This window comes from Dioscorea cayenensis, chromosome 9, assembly GCF_009730915.1.
Source record: "Dioscorea cayenensis subsp. rotundata cultivar TDr96_F1 chromosome 9, TDr96_F1_v2_PseudoChromosome.rev07_lg8_w22 25.fasta, whole genome shotgun sequence".
NCBI classification, from domain to species: Eukaryota; Viridiplantae; Streptophyta; class Magnoliopsida; order Dioscoreales; family Dioscoreaceae; genus Dioscorea; species Dioscorea cayenensis.
The window spans coordinates 29978522-30001054 of record NC_052479.1 but is presented as its reverse complement, the minus strand read 5'-3'; the positions used below and the strand labels follow the sequence as shown (position 1 = coordinate 30001054).

The 22533-nt window shown below is 37.7% G+C and overlaps 2 protein-coding genes across 2 annotated transcripts; both read left to right on the top strand.

Annotated features, from left to right (window-relative positions):
* Positions 1 to 41: 41 nt before the first annotated feature.
* On the top strand, positions 42 to 700 carry LOC120269436 (tryptophan N-monooxygenase CYP79A68-like). The gene has a single exon (XM_039276767.1). It carries the CDS (start codon positions 87 to 89, stop codon positions 435 to 437), a length of 351 nt encoding a protein of 116 aa, XP_039132701.1. The 5' UTR covers positions 42 to 86; the 3' UTR covers positions 438 to 700.
* A 13149-nt stretch (positions 701 to 13849) lies between these two features.
* On the top strand, positions 13850 to 15948 carry LOC120269395 (phenylalanine N-monooxygenase-like). Its single transcript, XM_039276734.1, has 3 exons — positions 13850 to 14607; positions 14714 to 15107; positions 15260 to 15948. Exons 1-3 carry the CDS (start codon positions 14009 to 14011, stop codon positions 15878 to 15880), a joined length of 1614 nt encoding a protein of 537 aa, XP_039132668.1. The 5' UTR covers positions 13850 to 14008; the 3' UTR covers positions 15881 to 15948.
* Positions 15949 to 22533: the final 6585 nt, after the last annotated feature.

Below are 22533 nucleotides of genomic sequence, written 5' to 3'. Positions count from 1 at the left end.
CAAGCTTATGTAACATTGCATGACTGTGCATGTAGGAGCTCATCTTTGTAACGGTGGACAACCCGTCAAACTCAGTAGAATGGGCGATGGCCAAGATGCTCAACCAGCCAGATATTCTCTGGAAAGCCATCGATGAGCTTGATCGTGTCATCGGCCCTCACCGCCTTGTTGAAGAGTCTGACTTCCCCAACCTCCCCTACTTGAGGGCATGTGCCCGTGAAGCTCTTCGTCTCCACCCCATTGCACCCTTCAACGTTCCTCATGTCTCCTCCATTGACACCACCGTCGCCGGCTTCTTCATCCCTAAGGGCAGCCAGGTCCTCCTAAGATGTGTCGGACTTGGCCGGAACCCTAAAATTTGGGAAGATTCGATGAGATTCAACCCCGACCGGCACCTTAATGAGAAGAATGTGGATCTAGCTGATCTGGAGCTCTAGTTCATATCGTTTTCCACCGGCTGAAGATGGTGCATGGGGGGGCAGTTGGGGACAGCAATGACGTACATGATGTTGGCTAGAGTTTTGCATACGTTTACGTGGAGCATGCCGGCCGGTGAAGAGCTAGTGAACCTCTCAGAGGAGGAAAGTAGTCTCTTTATTGATAAACCTTTGCATGCACTTGCTAAGCCAAGGTTGGCTTTTTTAGAGCATTTTTAAGTAATTACTTTTATAAGCATGCTTCATGATCACATTGTTAGGAAAATCAGAGAAAAACACACAAAGAACACTCAAAGAAGATGAGATAATTTTTGACGCGGTCAACCAAAACTCCCTACCTTTCTATCTTTTATATTAATATTGATAACTGAATTCAAACTAAGTTACTTAGCCACCAAGAAACTAAACAGATTCAGACTAACAAACTTATCTAAACATAATCCTAACATAATTTTAAATACAAATGCAATTTATAAAACAAGGAGGGTCATAACTGCAAACTTAAATGCATAAATGCAACAATGCCTAAACATAATATATAAATAACATAGGGTCCTAAATGCAATAACAAGATTAATTCTAACATTCACCACCTTAATCTTGTTATGTCTTCCTCATGTCCTTGAGGCTATCTTATCTCGCAACTCGATGAAAGGCTTTGTCAGGATGTCTTCAAGCTACTCCTTAGTTTTGTCGTACTCAACTTCGATGTCATCCTTTTGAACAAAATCACAAATGAAATGATATTTAATGTCGATGTGCCTATTCCTTTCTTCATGTACTGGATTCTTCTTCAAGACGCTCAATGCTCGAAAATTCAAATGATAATACCAAACATACCATAGCCATGCCACATCTCCATGTTTTCCAAGCAAACACACAGGATGTACTGCCTTAACATTGAGTATATATAATCTATTCTTTGATCTCTTCGCCCTTGTAAATAACCTTCCACCTTTATCATAGACACACAAGTATCCTCCTTTTATCACTGACTCGCATCCATGCTCATCAAGTTGGCCCAAACTCACAATATTTCTGTACAAACTAGGTATGAAGTAAACATCTATGAGAAGACGATGCTCACCATTTTGACACTGAAACAATACAGTGCCTTTTCCTTGGATGTCTACGACGGAATCATCACTGAACTTGACTCTCCCAACTATCGTCTCGTCCAACTCTGAGAACTGGCTTCGGCTCCTGGTCATGTGGTTACTTGCACCCATGTCAAGATACCACAAGTTGTTCCCATACACTATTTCCTTAGTTCTAATACTAGGCTTGATGTTCACTTCATGCAACATGATCTCCTCTACCGCATGCATCATGTCTTGCAAGCATTCACATACTTCTGTCATGAGTAGTGCTGGCTCATCATCATCATCTTGTTTCTCCACAAGATGGGTTTCCTCATCCTTCTTCTTGGATCTGCACTCATAGGCATGATGACTGAAATAATAACAATTATAGCATTTCACCTTGGTCTTATCAAACTTCTTCTCTTGATAAGTGCCTTCATTTCCACTTCTATCATCACTGCGTCCACGTCCACATCCACGGCCACGCCAGTTGTTTCCTCCTCGTCCTCTCAACGAGTTCGACGTATCTTCACCTTCTTCTCTCGCCTTCCATTCAGCCTTTGTCAATAAGATGTGTTCTTCTTTCTCATCCTTGTAACCCCGCAATCGTTCTTTATGGGCTTTAAGCGACCCGATGACCTCCTCCACAGTATCGTTTGGAGATTGTCGAACTGCTCAATTGTCGATGCAATCTAAATAAACTTGGAAGGGATAGCACGAAGGAGCATCTTGACGACGTAGGCCTTCTCTACCTTGTCGCCCAATGCACGAATTTTGTTGACTATTGTGGTTAACTTTGTGGCAAAGTCATCAACAGCCTCCGCTTCACACATGCGTAGACCTTCAAACTGACTTCTCAGAGTTTGGATCTTTGCCTTCTTAACGCGCTCGGTGCCCATGTGCATTGTCTTCAACATCTCCCATGCCTCCTTGGCCGTCTCCTTTTCAGCCAACACAAGGAGCGTCTCCTCGCTAATACCCTGATAGATGGCAGTAAGGGCCATCTGATCCTTCCACGTCTCTATCTTCTCCTTCGGGTCAATAGGCTAAATAGTATCCCACACGCCTTGCGCACGCATGTACATCTTCATCTTGAGTGCCCATGCCAAGTAGTTTCTCTTTGTGAGCAACGGATACTGGAGGGTCACCGTCCCGTCTCTTGTTGGAGCCTTCAATGTTGGAGTCTTCAATGTTGCCGTGCCGACGGTTGTTTCACTCTTTGATGATGAACCTGACATGATCTTTGGTATCTACTCCGAACCTTGCTCTGGTATTAAATGTTAGAAAAATCAGAGAAAAACACACAGAACACTCAAAGAAGATGAGATAATTTTTGACGCGGTCAACCAAAACTCCCCACCTTTCTATATTTTATATTGATATTGATAACTGAATTCAAACTAAGTTAGTTAGCCACCAAGAAACTAAACAGATTCAAACTAACAAACTTATCTAAACATAATCCTAACATAATTTTAAATACAAATGCAATTTATAAAACAAGGAGGGTCATAACTGCAAACTTAAATGCATAAATGCAACAATGCCTAAATGTAATATATAAATAACATAGGGTCCTAAATGCAATAACAAGATTAATTCTAACATATATATATATATTTATATGGGCGTACATATGTTTATATCTTTAAGTTATTCTCAAGCAATGTTTTTATGTAATTTCCATTGGCATATTGGTTGGAGAAAGAGTATTGAACTTAATATATATATATATAATATTTAAAAAGCTCTGTCATGATTTAGCGCATTATTTAGATCATGATTTAGCACAGGAGTAGATTACTCCCCTGACAGTTTGGACAGGTCTGTATTACTACGCGGTGGTCTTCGCCCGTCCGCTGATTTTTTTTACTTGCTTTGTTATATATTCTCCTCTTTTATTTTGTGTGCCTCACCTATGGTGATAGACTTCCTTATGTTTTTTCTTTTTGTTTGTACTTTATTTTTTCTATTCTGTTTATTTGTTTTTTTTTCAATAAAATTATGATTATTTATATTTATTAAAAAAACTGTCATATCATGTTTTAATTTTTTAATTTTTTATTTTTATGTAATACTTTTTTCTAATTTCCAGATTTTTGTAACTTTATATAGATTATGTACGTTGGGTGTATATATACTAGTATAAAAACTAATCTTCTATGAATGTTCATAGATAAAAAATTCTATGGACTCCCATCTCTTAATAATTGGATTTGAATTCAGTTACCAACTCATCGATGACAAATTCATTTTTAATGTTTATGTTTTCTAAAAGTTTTAGTGTTTTTTTATCTAGAAGGTTGTCGACGTGACTTTCAAACTCTTTTTATTTTATTTATTTTTTTGTGAGTGGATTCAGATCATGTCTCAAACATGAGTTTGTTAATGGATTTTCTCAAATTGTCCTGTAAGAGTGTTCTGTGGTTCAAATTACACTTGGTACCCAACTTTATGATGATCCTTTAATTGCATGTGCAGGTCCTCATAGTTTATAATACTTTTAACAATAATAATCTATTAAAATAATGGTCCTCAATGTTGATTTTCGACATCAATCTTGCCATGGTGGTAATTAATGTACCAAACACATTTTACTTTTATTCTAAATTAAAAAAACAATGTTGTGCATCAATTAATTTTTTTTTAAAAAGAAAAATTCACCTGTGATCTAACGAGTAGTTTTATTTTGTGGTTTTGATGGTGAATGATTGAGAAAATCAATTTAAGTTGTTGCAAATTGAATTTAGATTTGAATAGCTCGTAAGTGGTCGGATAATGTAACATGCTCTATATATATATATATATATGTTGTTTTATTTGCTTTTTTTTATTAGTAAATCATTGGTTTAAATCTTAGTTGCTCACAGTCTAGTTCATGAACTTTGTAAACCATTTTTGTTTTTTAAAAGGTGGATAAACCACATGCATTAATAAAAAGAAACAACATAACGAGCCAAGGCTCTACAAAATAAACCACCAGGTGGTTGAACATAACAACAACAAACAAAGGGAAAACCAGAGCGGAAGTAGGGGAGAAAACTCCTAAAGGAGGAGAAGCTCCTCTAGGGAACAACCACAAAGATCTACGTCTCGCCTGGGGAAGTAGGTCTCGACGTCGAGGCAACCTGCACAACGTTTGCAGAACTTAGGAACTCCAGACTTCTCTTGATCTTTGACACGGGATCCTCAAGTTTCGCCTTTTTAGCTTATGGGGCTTCCGGAGTTGTGCTGGTTGTCCCCTTTTTCTTAGTAGATCTGGGTGGCTGTGGAATGAAAACTGCCTCCTCGTTCCATCTTGATGATGGCTTCTTCCTTCGTTCACTTCTTCGGGTACCATGTGAGGGGTCCTCAACTTTTTCCGATTGGAGCAATCTTCTAACTTTCTCCTCAAAGTCTGACTCCGAGTCCTCCTCCTCCCGACTATCAAGGCTTTCACCTTCCTGCCCTGATCCATCGGTCAGTTGGATTGAAGGATTATGCAACTTATCATCAATAGTATTCTCCTCATTCCATAGTTCTAGTTTCCCATGCTGGTTGGGCACTTCGTCTGACAAGGTTTGTGAAGTGAGATCTATAGAGAAATTGACTGGGACAAGAGTCCAAAAGCCATGAAGATAAGTCCACTTGAAATTCGGAGGTGGAGGGAAATTAGAGGGAGGATGGTTTGGGTTACTGTAGCTATCAGTTTCCTCCAATGCATCCCCACTGCTGATCTGGACCGAAGCTTGAGCTTCAAAATTGGCGGGCTCCGAAGGATCCACCGAATTCAGGCCCACCAACTCAATCACAGTTGGTTTGAAGACTAGCTTCTCCACAGCTTTGATAGGGCCCAAAGAAGAAGGCCCAGGTTCAATAGCAATTAAGTCAGCTCCAGAATCCTTTGCAACCTTCACAGCTCCAGGGTCATTGGGGCCCAACAAAACATGGCCCAAGTTTGACTGGTCAGAAGAGTCCAGCAAACACCCATCCCCATTATCTAATGAGAGACCCTCTTGTTCTGGGTTGATCCGTGTCACATCCTCATTTATCCTGACCTGATTGTCAGCCAACAACCTAGGAGCCTCGGCCAATGCATGAACGACAACGCAAGAAGACTCTTGGTTATTGTGCAGCGGCCGATTCAACACAGGCGACGTCGGGGAACCACTGGGTAATGCCGCGTTTGAAGGACCATCAGTCCGACGGTATACCAAATCATCTGGTTCAACCCTCCGTACACCGGAGATCCCGGGAGCAGAGCTCACCGGTCGGATCTTGGAATCTTTATTCATGGCCCCGGGAGCCAAGCTCACCGGCCGGGCCTGTTCTGATGACACCTTAGTGATCCCGGGAGCGACGCTCTCCGGACGGATCAAAAGCTTGTGTGTTCGAGGTTTCCAGGTCTGAGCAGTCCTCTGTGTCGCGGGAAGATGATCGGGAGGTCGATGATCAGTTCCATCCTTCACCTGTCCATGTGCATCCATCACCTCCTTCCCCTTAGCATCTCGAACACGGTCAGCGGTCGTCAGATTAGGTTTGGGTCTCGGTTCAAGATCCTCCTGTCGTGGCGAAGAATAAGCATATTTCTCCTGGTCGCGCTGAAACGTTGGGAAAGGAAGACGATTATCCGTGATAAGAACCACAAACTTGCGCATTCCAAAGATCAGGACAATCTCATGCGGAAGCACAACCTGATGACGACACCGGACCAGCACAGAGAGGAATGACTTGTGCGGTTTGCTGGGCTGCGGAATGGCCACCAACTCACCAATCGGACGTAGCAGATTAACCAAAACCGACCAGGTCCAGGCATGCAATGGGAGATTCCAGATGAGGAGAACCTGAGCTTTCCCCGACGCCGACCCCACCGATCCAATCTCCGCCGACCAAGGCTTGATGGAGAAAACACAAGGCCCCAGCTTTGATGGAAGACTCAATTCACCGATTTTACTAGCCTTAATGGCTTCATCTTCACTGCTTAATGTAGTCAAGAAGGAGTTATCTTTGAATTCGTACACTGCGTCAACTCTCGGGGTATTGAGAGCTCCGGGAAGAAACTCCAAGAGGATATCATCACTTGTCTGACCAGAAATGATCTCCAGCACAACAATCTTGGCCAATTCCTTGCAAAGTTTGGAGGTCTCTTGAGTTAGTGAGATAGAGAGATGGGATCGATGCCATCTAGGTTTAGGGGAAGACTCTCTTAACATATTTGAATTTGCAGGTATAGAGTCCCCAGCAGAGGAGAATTTTTCTTTGGCTTTAGGTCTAGCACGGCGCTGCCTTGGCGGGGAGGGGAGCTCCACCCTGCATTGCTTCGCAACATGACCTGCACCCCCACAACGTTTACAAGAGAGGCGGTGGCGGCATTCCTCAGTTTTGTGGGTGGTGCGTAGGCAGTTGTTGCAACTAGGAGGTGAGCGGGGTTGCTTGGAACCCACAACCGGGAGAAAACCTTCCGGTGGGGAGCGAGCAGCGCTTTGCCCATCCGAAGTAGGGCTGCGTCTAAGTTTACGCGAGCTCACAGTTTTCCAGCCTGGCTGGCCCTCCGTCGAATCTCTATTATCCGTCCTGTGAATCTCCTCTGTTGACACATTTATGCTGGGAGGGCTTACCGCTTTAGCAAACAAAGTACCCTCGCGAACCAAGTTGCGCTGGTGCGGTGGGCCTGCATACCCAGAATACCGGTGAGAACCCGGCTGCCGAGATCGCTGAGAAAGTCTGCGGGTCCATCCACTCCTAGCCCCGGCTGCTGTACCTTGCCGGCCTCCGTCACGGGCTCCACCGAGAAGATCGTCGTGGAGCGAGTCGCCCATCAACTAGGTCATTAAAAAGTTAAACCATTTTTTTGTGTGTGTATATAATATTTAAGCATAAAATGTCAAAAAATGAATAAATAAATTCAAGATTTAAATGAATTTATTATTCAATTTGATCATTGAACTTTAAAAATGTTTGATATGGCTGTAATTTGACATATGATCTGATAGAATTATGATCTAGCAAATTGATCGCATTTTATTATACTAATAACACTACAAGAAAATTTCATTTAGTCATTGTTCCTCCCAAGGATAAGCACCCGCAGCATGTGATTGACACAATGGCATTGAATGTTCTTGATGGTGGATGCTCCTTTGAACATGCTATAATGCAGAGAAGCCATGGAAACCCATTATTTGGCTTTCTGTTTGATCTTAGATCTAAGGAGCATGCATACTATGGCTGAAGACTCTATTCCTTTGCTCAGGTGTATGCTGCTTCCTTGTTTAAAAGAAGTTAGAACTGGATGATTATTTTGTGCTACCAATTCAGTTCAGGGATTAAAATGAATTCGTTTGATGTATCACTTTTAGTTTGGTTAATATTATCAAACATGGTGCTAAATGTGGATATCCTTGACTTGGTTACGGCTTCTTCTGGGTTCCCCAACCATATTGGGAATTGAGCATATTATTTATTCAAAATCACCCGCATTGTTTCTTAGTCCAACAACAATATTCGAACCCTTTAATATTTGATCTGGTTTAACAATATGTGCCTTGATTTTTTGAAGGCTGCTATCCTTTCCTGCATCTAGTCAGTTTCTTGTTCTCAATCTTTTATATCAGCTTGGTTAGCCACTATCTGATTTACTAAAATACCGAGTGAACAATTTGAGGTTATATTTTGATATTTCATACATTTACATGCATTAGCTTGGTTAGCCACTATCTAATTTACACCAAGTCAAGATGACATGGCAACAATGATGTCGTGGCAAGCCTAGTAACATGGCAAGATGACTTGGCAAAAGATGTTAATGTGTTCTGAAGACTAGAAGACCATGGTTGGTGCTATTTTTTGAGGATCTCTATCAAGGAACCAAGTGGAGAAAATCTATATGAGATATATTTGGTAAGAGCATTAACTTTGGAAGATCTCTCTTGAGTAGCAAGCAAAAGGCACGTGGAGAAAATCTATAAAACTATTTTTGGAAAGGAGATCTATTTAAAAACACAATGATATCTATGGTCACAACTAATTTTTTATATTTTGAAGAAGGAACCCATAAGGGCTATTTTATTAAATAAAGAAACAACTAAAAAGACAAAAGGGAGAGAAAACAGAAAAAGAGAAACACTAAAGATAGCTAGGAAACTCAAGAACAAAACAAAACAAATTAAAATGAAAGGCCAGCATCTACAAAGCTTTTCATTATCCAACGGGACAAATCTTGACTTGTAGGAAGAGATTTAAAGGATGAAGATTTGCACTGTGAGTAGCCAAACTAATAGCAGGGGTCATCTAAGCTTTGAGAATAACATGAATAGTAGGATTAGCCACCATGTTAAGAAGGAACCAGAGATTGGAAATCTAGGGAGTAAGGCGCCACGTGACGGGGGCAGTATTATTTCGGATTATCTTTAGTGAATCTAGGGCGATTATGAAGATATGCTGAACACGGAGATTGAAGTCAATCGCCATTTGAAGAGCTACTTGTATAGAGTGCATATCAGCGTTGTGTTAAGTATCATTTGAAAAGTGAAGACTGCCTGCAAGGGAATCAACATGATTAGAATTGGATAAGAAAAATTTAGCAGAACTTACCATGTTGTTTGTGTTCTATATTGCAAAGGAAAAAAGGAATTACCCATCAGGGCTGGAGAAGTTGTTGATGATGAAACTTGCAAGAGAGTTTCGAATTACTCTGGGAGAATTCCTGAGCATGGGCCAGGGCTCTATAAGCAATAACATAGTAGTTTGGAGTAGTATTTTTGAAGATTGCATCGCAACGAGTCTTTCAAATGAACATTATAACTACAATGATTACTGAGATGATAAACTTGGAACGATTATAATCAGTGAGCCATACCCCAGAACTAAAGCTGTTACAATAAGAGAGATCCTTGTTAAGATTAGAACTAATCTGCCTCCAAAATGTTTGAGTAAGTAGATGGTTGCCGGTTTCATGGACATTACCACAGATATTACCAAGGCCATTAAGGCCCAAATGGAGTTGATGGAGGTAGTCCTAAGTCGCCAGCCTACCTTTAAACATAAGGCAAAGGAAATGCTTGACACGGGGGGCAGCACCAATTTTCCAAAGTTTGTTCCAGCCATCCCAGAGATCTGGAGGGCTGTGTTTTGATTTAGCAGATGAGACACCACAACAGAAGTCTTAATACAATGGTATTTAGGAAGCCAAACCCAGTGGTTATTTGCATTGGAGTCTATCATGCCTAAATTGGAGGAGAGAGAGTTTGGATATTTGCCAAATAAACTCCACAGGTTATGGGTGTGACGTCTATCATTGTGAATCAAATCGGAAACAATAATATGCTCAAAGTCTGAATCCATATTTAAGAAAGTGGGGTTTTATGTAATTGGGATTTCAGAGCTCTAAGGGTTATAGAGAAGAGAAGTACTCGTAGGGTTTATAGAATTAATCCAAGAAAAAGGTTTTAAAATAATAGCTGAATGACAAAGTCCCTGAAAAACCAAGAACAATTGGAGGCACGGGATCCTTCCAAATTTTTTTTTTCCATACTTGACATGTTGAATATTGACCCAAATAACATTATCAGCATTTAAATACTTGAAGACATTTTTGACCATAAGAGAATGTTTAGAAAGAACAAGATTTTTTATGGTTAGCCCCTTCATAGGCTTACCTTCAGTTATACAATTCCAAGCCACAACATGGATACCCTTTCCATTACCACCCTTATACCAGAAAAAACTTCTCACAATTTAGGAAATCTTATTAAGAACTGTGTCGGGAATAGGGTAAACAGAAAGACAGTAAATAGGGATTGAAAGCAGAGAAGAGTTAATCATGACAGTTTTTGCAGCGTAAGAAAGATGAAGATGTCTCCAACGGTTACAAGTTCTGCGAATTTTATCAAACATGGAGCGAGTTAAAAAGCATCCACAACTAATTTTTTTGGAAGAGATTAAAATGCCCAAACAAATAATTTTCTGGATGAATGGAGATCAAGTCTGGATAGAAGATTTTAAAGATCTTTGAAGACCATCTTCGGTGAGATGAAGATGCGCCTAGGTGGGTGCGACCCTCGGGAGATGGACCTACTGATATGATGTGAGGAGGTAAGGTAATTGCTGGAAGTGTGTGCTCAGGAATAGTTAATTGCATCGAGTTGGACTGGCACTAGGGGCATCGCAAGGTCCCATTGCAACGGAAGGTAAAACTCAGTCAGGTTCAATAGATGGGCCGCGTTGCAAGCTAAGTTACAACAGGAGTTGCAACATCAAACTTTGGAAGATGTCTAAGTTAGGAAGCCATGGAGATTCTAAAAGAGGGAGGCACTATATTTGGGACGTTGAGACGTCTATATAAGAGACATTGCTCTGAGATTTAGGATGTGCAACTAGAGAAAGTCCCTTGGGTAAGGGTGAGTGAGAGTGGGCATCGGACAATCTAGAGAGGATTATTCTTTATCTTCATGAGGATGAGTGTGAGAGTTGTACGTATTGTTTTTCAATTTTTCAGTAGATTGTTTATCTCCGGGTTCGGCTTCCCAGACGCAGACAACTTGTGCTGAATTGGGTAACCAATTCATGTGTCTTTTTTCTCTTGCATGTTTGATTTTACATTGAGTGTATGTGTGTGCTTACGTTATATGAGTGATTAAGTGAAAATTATTACACTACTACTGTTCTAGACTAAAGTAGTCAGACCCGGGCCGACCAGCCTGTTCAATTGGAAAAATAGGGAACCGGCCATGTGACCGATCCGGGTGCACCCCATTGAATCGGGCATGGAAAAACCCGATGTTAACCCGGTGACCCGAGTGGTTCAACCGGGAACCAGTTGACCAGGCCTAGTCAACCGAGTCACAATGTTAGGGATTTTTTTAACAATATTTAATACATCATTATTATTTTCTCATTAAAAACCACAAAATCATATATATTTATTAATGTTAATTTTCAATTTATAATCAATAAATAGAATTACACAATATATATATATATATATATATATATCATAAACATAACAACAAAAATTAACATTTAAAAATAAAATCCATTGATATGTTATGGTAAATATTTTCTAAAAATTTATTTTTTTCAAGAAAATAAAATAATAAATGAGTGTAATTTTATTATAAAATATAAAAATAAAATATTCTAACTAAATAAAAAATATAAAAAATTTAAAACAAAATAAAAACTTAATTGAGATTGGGTATATAATTTATTGATAAAATGTATCATCCATATAAAAGGATAAGAATTAGTAAATTAAATTTCTTATCTATTTTAACAAAATCAACCGATAAACAAATAAATAATCAAAAAACACCGAGAGAAGTTGGATAATTAATTATATATTAATATACTAAGTTTGTAAACATTTAAAAAATGTAAAAATAATTTACATACTTAGAAAACACTAGTGTATATCCTCATTTATCAATTTAAATATCAAATTTGAGAAGTTTTTTACATTATAATTATGGTTTTAATATTATATTTTCTCATTATTAATTATTATAATATTTTTTATATTTTATTATTGGCCCCGGTTCAACCCCAGTTCGACCAGGTCGAACCCATTGATCCCTGACCTCTAGGTTTAGTCAGATCAATACCCAGACCGGATATGACAACCTTGATCGATCCGGACCTAGCAGGTTCTTTACATATGCATGTACATTAGTAATTTTTTTTTAATCATAATATGAATCATATTTGCTTAAAAATACCCCCATAGGCATTTTGATTACTTATATGTAGTCCATTATTAATTCAAATTAATGCTGACTACCTCACGAGTGTTCACGTTAATTGTAATAATAAAATTATTTGAACTTAATTTATATTATTTACAGTAATGATGAGAAATCTTAAGTTTAAAATTTGAACCTAAAAATATATATATATATATATATATAAGCTTTTACCAGTGCATCACACAGCTAATGAAAGCTAATCACAGAGTTTAACCCAAAAAAAAAAAAAGGAAATTGTGAATTTCAGCTTCTTAGTTTTTTCTTCTATATAATTCACTTATAATTGTTTCTATAGTTAAATAATGATATATATTACGATCTTATTTTATGCCTATATATCAGTGTAAATCTTTAGATGCCTAATAATCAAAGCCACTAGAATTTGAAGTCATCTCGGCCACATTTTCAGCCTTGCTAAATACCTAATCTTAATGGCTGAATTTTTTTTTATTTTTATGATAAAAGTGAATAAGAAACAAATTAGAAATCGGATAAGAGAAAATACAAAAGAAGAAAAACATAGGGACCATAAGAGTTAGGAGGTCATCATCAAGGATGATGCACTCCTAAATACCACATACTAAAAAAACAAAATAACAAGTGGAATAAGAAAGTAGGCCACAGCTGAAAAGACAATCCACCAAAAGATGACAAAAGTCTACTCATATTATGAAAGGAGGTGAATCACTCTTGAGGTAGTTGTACCATGGTGTTGGCATGCTCAACTGGTTGCGCGCTTTGGAAGACATGTTTAAGGTTTAAGATTGAGTGGTAATGGCTGGATTTTGGCAAGCACTTAAGTTGAAAAATTCCGATACAAACGCTAAATCCAATCTTTACTTTTTAGCAGTTTTCTTGGTGTTAGTGGGAGCTCTTCTTAATTGAGGACCCGATCAAAGTTTTTTTTTTTATTTTTTTTATTTTTTTATTTTTTTTATTTTTAGATGAACAGCTATGCTATTAAAAAAGGCAATGGTATGTACAAGCTTCGGGGTGGGGTTACATACGTACATCTGAACCACCAAAGCACATAATGCTATACTCATATTTTCAAAAATTTATCATCATCGATGATTCGAACTCTTATTAGTTATGAAAGATTCTAATGGAAATCTGACTAATAATAAATCACTTGGTTGTTGATATGATCAAAGATACCTTGACCTTCAGGTTAATAGAATTGTTGTGAATGAATAATCCCCGGAGACAGACATGTTTTTTTTTTGGAAGCCTTCTCATGTTACCTATCTCTTCTATCACTAAAGGATCACCAAACTATTTCCTATGAATTTTTTCTTATTCTTTTTTTTTTTTGGTTCACTGCATGTGTGATATTTATTTATTTGTTTATTTATTTTAAATTGTGGTTCCCATGAGAGACGAAGGCCCATGGTTCTCTTGTTTTTCTTTTCAGTGGTTCATAATTTTGCACAGAAGTTAGCTCCTCACGGATTTTCTCAAATTGTCCCTCAGGAGCGCCTTGTGGTTCCGGTGTCATCCAACTTCACTGGCATTTAGGACAAACTTTAAAAAGAAATTAATTAAAAAAACAACAAGCAATGACATAAACTAATAAAATATCCACAAAATAAAATCTAATAATAAAACATTGTTCATCAAAAGCTCTTCTTTCTTTCTTTCTTCTCTTCATATCAACTAGTATACTCTATAAATACACACCCTCATTTCTTATCTTCCCACATTGATTCCAAATACTTTCATATATATACATCACTCTCTTTGGCACCGCCATTGCTAGCAAGCATCAATGGAAGTCACATTTTCTTTAGCCACTGCTGCCGGAGTTCTCACCGGACTTCTCCCGGTTATGGTGCTGGTAACCGCCACCTTCTTCTTCGTTCTCTTCTATTCACAAAATCCTAATGAGCATGGAAAAGATGGTGGTAGTGGTGCTGGTGTTGGTGCTGGTTTACCACCAGGTCCCGCAGCCTTACCAATTGTTGGAAGCCTTCTGATGATGCTTTGGAGGAAGCCACATTTCCGGTGGGTCCTTCGAAAAGCCGAAGGCAAAGACATTACTTGCATTCGCCTAGGAAATGTCCATGTTATCGTTGTTAACTCACCAGAGCTTGCTAGAGAGTTTTTAAAGAAGAACGATGCCGTCTTCGCCTCCCGGCCTAAAACAATGGCTACCGAATACTCCGGTAGGTGTTTCTTCTCTGTCGTCTTCACTCCATGGTGTGATCAATGGAAGAAGATGAGACGAGTGATGGTCTCACAGGTACTCAACCATCAACAATTCCAAAAGATGGCGAAAATGCGCGTGGAAGAGGCCGATAACCTTGTTCAGTATATTCAGCATCAAAGCAAAGCCGGAGAAGAGATTAATCTCCGAAAAACTCTTCGGTATCTTTGAGATATATATATATATATATTTTATATACATTGATGTAGATTATGTGACTGATATTTTCACATGATCATGATAACTTATTTCTATTGTCTTCTTTAGATATTATACTGGAACTATCATAAGGAGGATGCTGTTTGGATGTCGGCATTTTGGAAAGGGAGCAAAAGACGGCGTGCCGGGGCCGGGAGAAGAGGAGTTGGAGCACGTAGAGGCTGCATTCACTGTGCTCTCATTGATCTATTCATTTTGTGCATCAGATTTCATACCAAGTTTGAGAATTTTGGATATTGACGGTCATGAGAAAACCATGAAGAAAGCCATAAATGTGATCAATAAATATCATGATCCTATTATTGAAAAGAGAGTGCAACAATGGAGGAGCAATGGTGGTGTTAATGGTGAGCCAGAGAACATTCTTGATGTGTTCATCTCTCTCAAAGATGATGAAGGAAAGCCTCTCTTAAGGATTGAAGAAATTAAGGCACAATCTGCTGTGAGTGCTATTTTCATATATATATATATATATATATATATAACACGGCCTCTCGCACGTCCACAGTGGCCATTATATTACATTGACTTTAACTATATCCTAACCTTGACCTTGAAATAAGCTTATGTAACACTGCATGACTGTGCATGTAGGAGCTCATCTTTGTAACGGTGGACAACCCGTCAAACACAGTGGAATGGGCGATGGCCGAGATGCTCAACCAGCCAGATATTCTCTGGAAAGCCATCGATGAGCTCGACCGTGTCATCGGCCCTCACCGCCTTGTTGAAGAGTCTGACTTCCCCAACCTCCCCTACTTGAGGGCATGTGCCCGTGAAGCTCTTCGTCTCCACCCCATTGCACCCTTCAACGTTCCCCATGTCTCTTCCATTGACACCACCGTCGCCGGCTTCTTCATCCCTAAGGGCAGCCAGGTCCTCCTAAGCCGTGTCGGACTTGGCCGGAACCCTAAAATTTGGGAAGATTCGATGAGATTCAACCCTGACCGGCACCTTAATGAGAAGAATGTGGATCTAGCTGAGCCGGAGCTCCGGTTCATATCGTTTTCCACCGGCCGGAGAGGGTGCATAGGGGGACAGTTGGGGACCGCAATGACGTATATGTTGTTAGCTAGAGTTTTGCATACGTTTACGTGGAGCTTGCCTGCCGGTGAAGGGCCGGTGAACCTCTCAGAGGAGGAAAGTAGTCTCTTTATTAATAAACCTTTGCATGCCCTTGCTAAGCCAAGGTTGGCTTTTTTAGAGCATTATTAAGTAATTACTTTTATAAGCATGCTGCATGATCACATATATATTTATATGAGCATACATATGTTTGTATCTTTAAGTTATTCTCATGCAATGTTTTTATGTAATTTCTATTTATATGTTGGCTGGAGAAAGATTATTGAACTTAGGATATATATAATATTTAAAAAGCTCTTTAATAATTTAGTAGTTACTCCCCCTAATAACTTGGACAGGTCTGTATTATCAGATTGTGGTCTTCGCAAGTCCAGCTAATTTTTTTTTATAAATTTGTTTTGCATTTTTGTTTTTCTCTTTTGTTTTGTGTGCCTCACCTCTTATGAGAGACTTCTTTCTGTTTCTTCTTCTTGTTTGTACTTTATTTTTTCTACTTTGTTCGTTTTTTTTCTTCAATAAAGTTGTGGTTTATCTATATTTATTAAAAAAAACTGTCATATCATATCTTAATTTTTCAAATTTTTTATTTTTACATAATACTTTTTTTTTAATTCCTAGTTGTCTGTGACTCCATGTAGATTATGTACGTTGGATGTATAAATATATATACATATGAGAACCAATCTTTTATAAATTTCCATAGATAAAAAATTCTATGGACATCATTTCTTAATCATTGGATTTGAATCCAGTAACTGCAACTCATCCTTGACAAATTCATTTCTAATGTTCCTATTTCCTAAAAAAATTTAGTGTTTTTTTTATCTCATTCGAGGTTGTCCACGTTGACTTTCAAACTCTCCTCTCTTTATTTTATTTATTTATTTATTTATTTATTTTGTGAGTGGATTTAGATAATGTCTCAAACATGAGCTTGTTAATGGATTTTCTCAAATTGTCCTGTAAGAGTGTTCTGTGGTTCAAATTACACTTGGTACCCAACTTTATCATAATCCATTGATTGCATGTGGTCCTCATAGTTTATAATACTTTTAATAATAATAATCTATTAAAATTATGGTCCTCATTGTTGATTTTCGACATCAATCTGCTTAATTGCCATGGTGGTAATTAATGTACCAAACACATATTACTTTATTATAAATTAAGAAAAAACAATGTTGTGTATTAATTAATTTCTTTTTTAAAAGAAAATTTCACTTGTGATGTAACGAGTAGTTTTATTTTGTGGTTTTGAAGGTGAATGATTGAGAAAATCAAGTTAAGTTGTTTCAAGTTGAATTAGATTTGAATAGCTCATAAGTGGTATATATATATATATATATATATATATATATATATATATATTTATGTTGTTTTATTTGCTCTTTTCTTATTAGTTTATCATTGGTTAATTAAATCTTAGTTGCTGACAATTTAGTTCATGAATTTTGTAAACTATTTTTTTTGTGTGTATATAATATTTAAGCATAAAAAGTCAAAAAATAAATAAATAAATTCAAGATTTAAATGAATTTATTATTCAATTTGATCCTTGAAGTTTAAAAATGTTTAATACGGCTGTAATTTGACATATGATCTGATAGAATTATAATCTAGCAAATTGATCGCATTTTATTATACTAAGTAATAACACTAAAGAAAATTTCATTTAGTCATTGTTCCTCCCAAGGATAACCACCTGTGGCATGTGATTGACACAATGGCATTGTTTGTTCTTGATGGTGGATGCTCCTTTGAACAAAGCTATAATGCAGAGATGCTGTGAAACCCATTATTTTTTTCTTTTCGGTTTCATCTTGGATCTAAGGAGCATGCATACTATGTCTGGAGACTCTATTCCTTTGCTCAGGATAATTTATGCTGCTTCCTTGTTTAACAGAAGTTAACTGGATGATTATTTTTGTGTCCACCAATTCAGTTCAAGGATTAAAATGAAATTATTTGATGTGTCACTTTCAGTTTGATTAATATTAACATATATGGTGCTTAATATGGGTATCCTTGACTTAGTTACGGCTTCTTCTGGGTTCCCCTACCATGGTAGGAATTGAGCATATTATTTATGCAAAATCACCCGCCTTGTTTCTTAGTTCAGCAATTATTCAAACCCTTTAATATTTGATCTGGTTTAGCAACTTGTAGCTTGATTTTCTGAAGGCTACTATATCCTTACCTGCATCTAGTCAGTTTCTTGTTTTTCATCTTTTACATCAGCTTGGTTAGCAACTATTTGATTTCCCATAATACTAATTGAGCAATTTTAGGTATATTATGATATTTCATAGATTTAAAATGCAGGGTGATGCTCTTCAGCTCTGGCGAACAGAGCCTTTCATCATGATGACTGGTAGTGGAAGGTGAAATACCACCATAGCTATTAATCCATAGTCCTTTGAATCACTAAAACTCTCACTTGGTAGTATCACTATTGTTATGTTTGCAAGATTTTATAGTTGATTTATATTATTCCTTATCTTTCCAAATATAGCTATACATTTGGTTCAAATGCATTTTAGATAATGCCAGTCTTTCTCCATCCAGATGGATCCCATCTTCTTTGCCAACTGTTCAATACCTAGAGCGTGAGAAAGAGGCTGGCACCACATTTGCATCCGGTGGAAATAGGGTGAGTTCTAATTGAACTTCTGGAATGGGGTTGTTGGTAATAGAATAGAAGTGCTCCTTACATAGAACAACAACCATTTGGGTTTACATATAGGGAGAAGCAATACAAGTAACCCAATGTACGTATACATATGTATATACAACTAGAATACACACATGTATGCATACACATCTAACATATACATCTAACAGTTGGAATATCTCATATCTTTAAGTAAAATGGATAAGATTCATGATTATTCTGTTTTACATTTTCTAGAGAGTGGAATTAGAGCGTTCTTTGACGGAGGCACAATGAGATGAGTTTGAGGATATGTTGCGGTCTTTGACTTTAGAAAGGAGTCTGATAAAAGATGCTAATGTTGATGCAGCCGGAGAGGTAATTCCAATTTTTTTTTATTCATGAACCTACCATCTTGCAAATTCAACTAAATTTGGTTGAACAGATCTACATCTCACTTTCATCTCATTACATTTTTTGCAATCCATAAAAGTAGATATTCATCATGCCTTATTATGAACCTTAAGGTTTTTTGAAAAGGATGCCTAATCTGTAATCTAGTTTTTTATTCAATTAGTTCTCAGAACTTTTCTTATTTATGGAGTTTATTTTTATGTAATTGCAGATTGTTGAGGTCCTCTCTGAATCATTGACACTTAAAGAAACACTGATCCTAACTAAAGTTGCAAGATTTATGCTAGTCTCCAACATACTTCATAACAGCAGTGCTCTAGTGAAGAATTCCTTTGCTTTATCACACAAAGTTTGAAGCAACCCTATGAGACATAATGGAGAGCTTCAATGACCTCTATTGCAGTATCACCGGAAGGATCACCGCCGAAGCACATAAGGTAAATATGATTGTTGATATCATTATGCTTCCGGGTTCTATCCAGTTTCCATGAGTCTGATAGCCTTTATTTTATTTATCAAATGCCTCAGGAACGAGTTTTGAAAGTTTTTCAAGTGTGGAGTGACTGGTTCCTCTTTTCAAATGCATATGTGAATGGGCTCAAAACTACTTTTCTTCGTTTAGGGAACTCAGGTGTAGTTCTATTTCACTCTCTTTGTGGGGATGCACCTGAAATCAAAAAAAGAATCAACTCTGAAAATCCAAGTGATGCTGTGAAGCTTAATCAAGATAGAGCCCTATCTATCGGAAAGGGTTCATGGATAAGGAGCTATGATTTGTTGTTTTGGTACGTGGATAAGGCGGTTGAGACAAACCCCGGCAGTATTGTGATTGTGGAAAGAGACAATGAGCATTTTAAACAAGTATTCTTTTCTTTCTGTTTGTGTATCATGGGATTCAAGAGGGCTTGCCGGCCACTGTTGTTTCTCAATAGTACCCACCTCCTTGGAAAGTATCGGGGTACTCTATTGGGTACCACAGTCAAAGATGAAAATAATGGTTTTTTTCAAGTCGCATTCGGTATTGTCGACAACGAGACCGATGCGAATTGGATGTGGTTCATATCGAAGTTAGGTGATGCTTTATACGATGAATGAGATTATGGAGAGATAATTACATTTGTGTCAGATAGGTCTAAGGGCCTTGTGAACGCCATTGCAAAGGTCTTCCTTTCTTCCCCACATGCTGCCTTCGACACTTGGAAGCCAATTTTTTGAAGGCCAATGTTAGACTTGGGAAGGCATTGAAGGAGGAGTGCTGATCCATATACTTTCATATTGCGTGGGCATCCACGGCTAAAGAATTTGATGATTCCGTGAATGAATTGTAGGCCACATCACCTGAAGCCCACCACTGGTTGATTTATAAATCAGATATGTCACATTAGTCGAATTATCTGTTCAGAGGTGAATGTTGGGGTGAGATGTATTTAAATGTCGCAGAGTCGTTCAATGCATGGATCAAAGAATCTCAGCATTTACAGGTGACGAAAATGGTCGACTCTATATGATATTTGAATGTTGACTTTATTTAACGCTTAAAAATGGTTCTTATCCTTTAAACTTGTTTGTTTCTGATTAAATAATGTAGGTTATGTTTAACTATAAAGGTAATCCCTTAATGTCTTTTCTTATTATTTAAACATGTTTGTTTCTATTTAAATTTCAGTGTCTTAGCTTAATAGTGTTTAAGTATACGTGTTTTACGTCATACAGGTTCAAACTAATGCGTATATTATGCACCCCGCCATGAGCAAGCGAACAAATGGGAGACTTACTTATGCCTCAGACATACATTGGAAGGTAGAGGAACTTGTTGCGGAAAGCCAAAATCTTTATATTTGTTGTTGTGTCGATGATTGTTATGAAGTGACTGACTAGTGCAGCAACTCCGCAGATCTATCAGGTAAAGCTCGCTCATGTCGTAGGTTGCAAGTTTATGGTATCCCGTGCAAATACACTTGCGTTGTAATAATGCAGACAGACACTAACATTCATCGATTTATTGTCAGCTACATCACCGTCGATAATTACAAATTGGCGTATAATGAAGCTATTTTCCTATACCTACCCATGACAAGCCTACGGATGACAATCGAGAATTGCTTTTGAATCCGCCTATCACGAGAAGGCAACCTGGGCGTCCTAGATGGATGAGGATCGAGTCGTAGGCATCCGAGGTCCTCGAGTTACGTTGCAGCCACTACCACGCGTCCGGTCATAATAGTAGATCTTGTAATGAAACTGTCGCCGACTAGGCATTATAAATAAACACAAATTTAAACAGAAACAAACTTATTTAAGTGTCAATCTATTATCTTTAAAATGAGACTTTGTCTCTTAAACATTTTACTTAAACATTTTCTTAAACGTAAATGGAATATCTTATCTTAACAATAAAGGGATTATGTTAAACAATAATATTGATATTTAACTAGAAACAATTATACTTAATCAGAGACACTGATAGTTAAATAGAAACTCTGATTATTAAAAGGGAACACTAAACGTTAAACATAAACAATGATATTTAAACAGAGACCACACTGTTTTCAACGTAAGCATACAGTATTAAACGAACACAAGTAAATTTACATGAGAAAACTTGCTAAGACAGCTGAAAAGAATGAATAGAATTTAATACTGTGTTACATTGCAAAACTTGTTACATTGCAAGATGACAAATAATTTTAATTATGTTCCCCCCTAGTTGAAGAATCGCCTTTCTCAATGATGCCGGATGCGCTCCTTTCTATAAGTATGCGGGCAACATACTTTAATCTCAAACAAGGGGCGTCCGTTTGCAGTATCCATAGCTTTTCATCATCAAGTAATTGTTCGATAAACCGCATGACATAGATGGCGTAGTCGACACTTCATTATTTTTGTCTTGGGGTGTCACCGTCATGAATAAATGGGTACAATATAGTCACCGTCTCGTCAAACTCCATATCGACACAATAGTCGAATAGTCTCCACTGTCAAGATATACAATTTGAGGTTAGAATCCCGATTAAGAAACTAGTATTTATCAAACTCTATTTATCAAATAACTTACCATGTCTTTGGTGTCTCCGTCATACTCCTCACTTTAGGATGAAGAATAATGCCTGTATTTTTGTTTGTCGTTATTAAGAACCATCACATGGAAGTGTCCATTCATGATTATTGGGAGGATGACTATGTCAACATCATACAGGTTACGCACGGCATCTCCGATCATAGTGAGAGTCGTGTCACACGCGTCTTTCTGTTTGGACATAAATAGTGCTAGTGGTCGCGTGATGGAGCAAGATATAGTTAAATGAAAACATAAATACTTAAGTGGAAACTATATATATTTAAACGATATTATAAATATTTAAATGGAAACTAACAATGTCAAATGGTAATTCATATGGTTAAATGATAACATATATATTTAAATTACAATATAAAAACTTCATACTAACAAGTCTATCCAGCAGTTTAGGAAAATCCTTATTATCTCCTGCTCGAATTTGTCGAGGTGCGCATGTCCGGGTATCTTTTCTTCTTAGGAAAAAGTCCTTCCACACTTCTTCGTATTGTTGGTTGGCAAGGACCATACCGTTAACGTTAGCAACAATTGTTGTTTTTCCGTTGACGTTTCCATGCCCTTGCCAGCAGTATCTTTGGGTTCACCACCAGGTGTTGTTGTTGACAGTTGTTGGTTGGCAAGGACCATACTATCAACGTTAGC

What these genes read in the sequence shown, in the direction of transcription:
- LOC120269436 (XM_039276767.1), top strand. Translation starts at nt 87, where the DNA reads ATGGCCAAGATGCTCAACCAGCCAGATATTCTCTGGAAAGCCATCGAT.
- LOC120269395 (XM_039276734.1), top strand. Translation starts at nt 14,009, where the DNA reads ATGGAAGTCACATTTTCTTTAGCCACTGCTGCCGGAGTTCTCACCGGA. An exon ending in AATCTCCGAAAAACTCTTCG is followed by an intron (nt 14,608 to 14,713) that starts GTATCTTTGAGA and finishes TGTCTTCTTTAG; the next exon opens with ATATTATACTGGAACTATCA. An exon ending in AAATTAAGGCACAATCTGCT is followed by an intron (nt 15,108 to 15,259) that starts GTGAGTGCTATT and finishes CTGTGCATGTAG; the next exon opens with GAGCTCATCTTTGTAACGGT.